This window comes from Mastomys coucha, unplaced genomic scaffold (genome assembly GCF_008632895.1).
Source record: "Mastomys coucha isolate ucsf_1 unplaced genomic scaffold, UCSF_Mcou_1 pScaffold16, whole genome shotgun sequence".
In the NCBI taxonomy this organism is placed as follows: domain Eukaryota; kingdom Metazoa; phylum Chordata; class Mammalia; order Rodentia; family Muridae; genus Mastomys; species Mastomys coucha.
Window position 1 is genome coordinate 43,534,019 of NW_022196898.1, and position 6,670 is coordinate 43,540,688.

The 6,670-nt window shown below is 43.7% G+C and overlaps 1 protein-coding gene across 4 annotated transcripts in view; it reads right to left on the bottom strand.

The window, feature by feature from the left end:
• The window catches only part of Rprd2 (regulation of nuclear pre-mRNA domain containing 2), a 61,329-nt gene extending 54,891 nt beyond the window's left edge, over positions 1-6,438 (bottom strand). For 2 of the 4 annotated variants that reach the window (XM_031374844.1, XM_031374843.1), the window contains exon 1: positions 5,677-6,438. In XM_031374844.1, the coding sequence (XP_031230704.1) occupies positions 5,677-5,881 (205 nt within the window). In that variant the 5' untranslated portion in view covers positions 5,882-6,438. The remainder of the gene's footprint in view (positions 1-5,676) is intronic. The other 2 variants (XM_031374846.1, XM_031374847.1) reach the window with 2 other exon arrangements.
• Positions 6,439-6,670: the final 232 nt, after the last annotated feature.

Sequence of the window (6,670 nt, forward strand, 5' to 3'; positions counted from 1 at the left end):
AAATCCGCCTGCCTCCGCCTCCCAAGTGCTAGGATTAAAGGCGTGCGCCACCACCGCCCGGCTTTATTCCAACTCTTAACAGTAGAAGCAGGAGTTGTCTCTGATTCTTTTCCTCCTACTGGGTTGCTTTGTCTACCCCTAATAGGGGATGTGCCTAGTTGTATTGCAACTTGACATGCCATGTTTGGTTGATATCTGTGAGAGACTCACCTTTTCCTTTTCTGAAGGGAAATGAGGAAAGGTAGATTTGGGGGAGAGGGGAGGTGGAACTGGGAGGAAAGAAGGGAGGGAAAATTATGGTAGGGATGTAATATATCAGAAAAGGATTTAAAAGTTATTCCGAGGATTAGTGTCTCATCTGAGTTAGTATGTGTAAAATGCTTCTTAGAACAGAGCATGAGACACAGGAAGCACTCAATCAAAGACAATTATAAAATCATATCAGCTTCATGGTCCACTCTAGAACCTGAACTCAAAACTGAGAAACCATCCCATAGATCAAAGACAGTAACTGTGACTCCAGGCTAGACTGGGCTACATAGTCCAAAGGCAACAAAAAGTGTTAGCTGTACATGCTGAAGTCTGTATGAAGACTACTGCATTGAACAGAAAGGGGGTCTCCTATCTGCTCCCCTTCTCTTCCTCTCTTGTGTTTCCCTGTGGGCAGGTTCTGCTTTACCCCACCTCTGCTTCCTGGATGCTCTGATTACAGAGAAGTAAGCACCCGCCATACTTCGTTGCCTATTTTTTTTTTTTTGTAAATTTAGCTAAAAATAGTTGAAGAAATGGCCAGGGTGATTGCTCAAGTGGGAAAGGAGTCAGCTATCAAGCCTGATGATCTGAGATCCATCCCTGGAATCCGTAAGATGGAGGAAGAAAACTGACTCCCAGAAATTGTCCTCTGACCATACATGCCCTGTGGCATGGGTTTGTTTCCTTTCCTAAAACAAATAAATGCAAAAGATTTTTTTTTTTTTGGTTTTTCGAGACAGGGTTTCTCTGTGTAGCCCTGGCTGTCCTGGAACTCACTCTGTGAACCAGGCTGGCCTCGAACTCAGAAATCTACCTGCCTCTGCCTCCCAAGTGCTGGGATTAAAGGCGTGTGCCACCACTGCCCGGCCAAAAGAATATTTTTAATAGCTAAATGGAGCCTTAAGAAATTTTGTAGTTTACAGACTTAATTAGACTTCTATTTTTCCTGTGGGAGCTCATGTAAATCCTCACCCTGTTTCCTAAAAAACATCAAACCACTCAATGGTTAGAAATAAGATAGAATAGGGTCTAGAGAGATGATTCAGTGGCTAAGAGTTGCATACCTCTTATAGAGGACCTGAGTTCAGTTCTCACCCACACCAGACATTCAAATTCCAGTTCCAGGGGATCCAACCCACATACTTCTAGACAGACAAATACATACAATTTAAAATAAAAATGAATCATTTAAAAAGTAAGATAAAATAGAGGTTTTAGGATACAACATTTTTATTCTGTCCAACTGATTGTTCAGAACACCTCCTAATTCACTGAGAAGTTGATCCAATTCTCTCCCACTGACTGGGTGACACCACCCCTAACTCTAAGCAAAGCTTTGTTGTAACTCAGCTGAATGTTCAGGGTCTTGGTAGTAAACAATTAACATTTCTGTAGGTTAACTCTATACTAAGATCCACACCTTACCTCCTTAAACTTAGGCCATAAATTCTATGGGAGTACAATGCTCCCTACAGATAGAGATAAAGGCCACGGTTTAAGTTTTATGCGTAGTACATCCCTAGGATGAAGCAATGGGGCTAAGATCTCAGCCTAACTCTAAAGCTAAAGCCTGCATTTCTCTACATTGTTAGACTGACTCTTGTTTTACACTAAAATTGGGGGAACTCACTATTATTAAAAAAGTGAAGTATTAAAAAGATAACCTGGCCGGCGGTGGTGGCACATGCCTTTAATCCCAGCACTTGGGAGGCAGAGGCAGAGGCAGGCAGATTTCTGAGTTCGAGGCCAGCGGCCAGCCTGGTCTACAAAGTGAGTTCCAGGACAGCCAGGGCTACACAGAGAAACCCTGTCTCGGGGGGAAAAAAAAAAAAAAAAAAAAAACCTGGTTAAATTACACATAACTCCTTGTAAAGTCAGGGCCTGAACCAACAGACAAACAATCCCTACAGTTTCACTAAACTATAAATATTTTCATAAAAAGGAATTAAAAAAAAATTGTTCAAGTTTTTTGGGGTGGGGGGATTTATGACAAAATAGCCCAGGTTGGCTTCAAACTTATAATCCTTCTGCCTCAGAATTCCAAGTGCCTGCCATGACTGCAGACATGTGCCACAAAGCCAGGAACAAGGATTTTATTAGCCAATTTGCAACATTTTTTTGGCAAATAGTTACTGATCTATATCAAGTGGTTTGAGATTAAAAAACAAACAAGACACAACCCTGATATTTGAGAGGAATAGGCAATAAAGACAATATAGTAATTTAGCATGCTGAAAAAAAAAAAGATGCTATGCCTGTTTGGTATGGTGGAGCATGCCTTTAATCCCAGCACTCAGGAGGCAGAGGCAGGCGTATCTTTTAAGTTTCAGGCTACCCCGGTCTACATAGTGAGTTCCAGGACAATCAGAAAACTACATAGTGAGACCCTGTCTTGGGAGGGAAAAAGGAAAGAAAGAAAGAAAGGGAAGATACAATAGCAATTGAAGGTAATGAGAAAATGCTATCCTGAGGAGGGGAATGTTTGAGATGAGATCTATGTGAGAAGTCGGCAGAATCTGAAGAAGCCCAGCTAAGAATCAGGTAGTACAGGTAAGACATACTCTTGGAGAGACCACAGTACAAGAATGTATAGCCCTACTGTAACAGGAGATCACTGAAAGGTTAAAAAGTAGAAGCATGAGCTGGGCATGGTGGCCAACATCTTTAATCCAGCACTCTAAAAGCAGAAATAGGCTCATCTCTTTTAATTCAAGGCCAGCCTGGTCTACATAACAAGTTCCAGGAAAGCCAGGACTACACAGAGAGACCCTGTCTCAAAAATAATAAAAATAAATAAAAGTAGAACTGTTCATACCATAGAAAGATCACGTCAGAAAATCATGGCTGCCAAGTATGGCAGTGAACAGCTACAACCCAGCAACAGGGAGGCCGAGAGGGAGGGAGATGCTTGCTTGGGCTGGGGCCTAATGTGGGCTGCATACTAAATACTAAACCAGTCAGGGTAACCCAGGCTGGCAGAAGATGATGACCCTTACAGACATGCCTGGATGAAATCAATAGAGCCTGCCTATGGAAGACAGCTTCAGGAAGCGTGCTTGCTCATTAAATGTTTTCCTTTACAATGGATAAAAAGCCTATTACTATTATTACACACCGTAAGATTAAAGATTCAATGAAAACGGTGTAGCTCAATGGTGGTGCTTGCACAGAATTAGATGTACCACAAAATGACAGAAAGAAAACACCTCCTGAGATATCTAGTACAGTCACTTAAATTTAACTGAGGTCTAAATGACTAAATAATGGATGTCATAGGAGAAAGGAAAAGGAAGAGTAGCATCAGAAAAATGGACAGAAAGACTGGGAATGCTTGAACAAACTTAGCAACTCCGTGAAGGTCTAAAATAGGTGGAAATACATCAACCATTTGCTTCCTAGCCTTCACCACTCTGGCTTTATTTATGAGGCAGATATTTATCACCTGTAAATACAAATGTCCACAAACTATTCTTAGCCATTTTAGAAAGTTTAAGTTTCACTCCACTACGAAACTGACAGCAGGCTTTAAAAAGCCAAATGAATTTCACTTCATTTAAATCATGTAGAATCTACTTTTCAGATAAAAGACTATCCTCCTACTCTGAGTACCAACAAAGGAAATAAACTCAGACACAAAACAACAGCAGAGATAGGAAAAATTCTGGTCCTAGCATTTCTCATTATTCCTGACTTAGAAAAAAAAAAGTATAACTGTCACTTGTGATCCCACAATGCAGAGATAGGGACCAACTTATTCTTAGAAATATATAACTATAGGGTTAAAGCACTAGAGCCCAACAGTAAGGAATGTAAAAATGCTTCATAATTTGATAAAATTATTTAAAATGGTGGAAGATGTCCCCACATTAACGTTGCTTACTACACTGAAATACCCAATACACCAAACACTGCTTCACAAAGTTAGTGACAGAGCCCAATCCTAACCACATCACTTTACTGAGTAACCTTTGGCAACCTGACATTTCTGAGCCCTAGTTTCCTCATGTGTAATTCAGTAGACTATAAAGTATATTAGAAGGACTAAGGAAATGGCTGGCATGTGGCAGATACATAATATGTGAGTCTTTGAAGGTGACAGATATTGCAGATTCTAGTTTAACCTCTTGGCAAGAAGTAAACAAAAAGATCTGACTATAGTAAATAGGAGCTAGATAATCCTGTCCTTTCTCTCAGAACCTTCTCAGAACCACAGAACTGTCCTATCAATAACTTTAAATACACAAGATTTCAAATTTGGGGCCTATAATTTTGAAGTTTTACCCACTTGTTCACTAACAAGTAAACTCAAAAATATTATAGAAGCAAAGACAGACGGGCAATAAGAAAACTGTTAAATGAGTACCACTGGCAAGAGGCTATATAGATAGGAAGCAAACAAAAACTTGAATAAATATGTATGGAGTTGGGGTTATGATTGCTTAAAATTTACTGTGTATAACAAGCTGGCCTCAAACTTGAAGAGATCCTCCTGCCTCAGCCTCTGAAATGACATGAGCCACCACGCCCAGTTTAATAATTCATATTTTTAGAAGACCTCTTTTCTATATTAAAGCAACAGTGTTGGGAGAACCCCACAGGTTGAAAGCAAAAAAGTATAACTTGGGAGAGGGTTATATGCTAAAACAAATAAATAAATAACATTTTAAAATCCACATTTCCCATTTTGATTGCCTATGCAAACAAACTCAATTCTGTAAAGTGTACTTCAGGAGATTAAAATGTAGCCGGATATATTTTATACTTCGGTACCAATGATGATTACAGTCTCGCCAGTATCCCGTAGTCTGTATTTTACTGTTGCAAACACAGGTAAAAGGAAAACAGGTGGTCGCCTCACAGCTCTGTAGAGCTCATATCGCTTCACATTCATCCAGGGAAATCCTCCTTAAAACACATGCCAAGTTTCACCCACAGTAATCAAGACCCCTTTCTATACATATCACAAGTTTCACGTCGGCGGAAAACACTGAATGATCCAACCTATTCCAGGGAAGTGGACAGCTTAAACCATAGCTTGACTAACCAACAGGAAACCCAGAGATCATTAACACGTCAAGGCCTATAAGAAATAAACGGACGCGACAATCTCCGTGAAGGTTCAGAGTAATCAACAACACACATTATAGGGCTCGGAAGGGAAACACGTAAATCTCTATGGGTCTAGGCCCAACGGCCCAAGGTCACGCCAAATGTGAGGCTGAAAAATTCCAAGAACTGAGCCCCCTGCAGATCAGGGCAGGCAACCGTGCCTAGGATGGAGCCTGGGCTAGGGAACACTCGCGTCCGATCTTGACTGTGAACCCCAACTGAACGCAGCGGCTCCGTGGGCAAACCCCAGAGTGTTCTGGGCCGCATTTCCTCCATTTCCCCAGCCTCCCCCTTCCTCGTCGCCCCCACACTCACATCTCCGGAGCCACTTCATCCAATGGTAGACGATCGTACTGTGGTGTTTCTTGTTCTCTATACACCAGGACGACAAGCCTTGAATGGATTCCATGGTGTTGGTCACCGACTGGAATTTTCGATCCAACGAGGACTCCAGGGCCCCTGCGGACGAGGCCGACGAGGAGGAGGCCTTACTGCTGCCTCCGCCGCCGCCGGCCGCCATCTTCCCGGTTTGCACAAGCGCCGCTGGTTCTCTGGCGGCCGCAGCGGCGGCGGCGGCGGGAGCGGGCAAAAACAATCACTGCGAGTGCGTGAAAGCAGCAGGAGGGGAGGGAGGCCAGGGGGTGGGGATGCTGCACGCGCTAGGCAGCTCTGGAGGAAGGCAGGCTAGCTGCTGGGCGCGCTGGCGGCTCCCACACGCTGCAAGGAGGGGCTGCGGGCTGCGAAGGTTTGTCGGAATGGTTCGGGGGTGGTGTTTAAACCAGAAGTCGGAGAGAACCACGTAGGAAACAGGACCTGCGACGCCTTGCAAAACGCCCAGAGCCGAAAACTAATGGTTTTATCCTCTACGGTCCTCAACTCTTAAGGCCCTTCCCTCATCCCGTTGGCCAAACTCCGGTGAGCCCGGGGAGGCCTTGGGACCAAAAATGTAACACTACCCGGCTGTCCCTTCGGTTGCAGAAAGCTTTTCCTTGAGATTCTCTACCACAGAAAAGGCCCAAAGCTACCTAGTCAGAATTTTTTCTTTTTTCTTTTCTTTTTTTTTTTTTTTCTGCAACGCAATAGCAGCAATGGACCCGCAAAAGCAATGCGCACGCGCGCGGAAGCCCCGCCCCTCCGCTTCCTAGGCGGGATGGCGCTGCAATCTGACCAATCAAGGGAGGGGTCGGAGAAGCGCGCGCAAGAGTCCTCCGGCTCTGAACGCGGAGGAGGTGATGCGTTTGTCCGTGCGCCTGCGCGTTAGATGGGCGCGTAGCGGGTTGGGAGGAAAACCTGGGGAGGCGGGATTAAG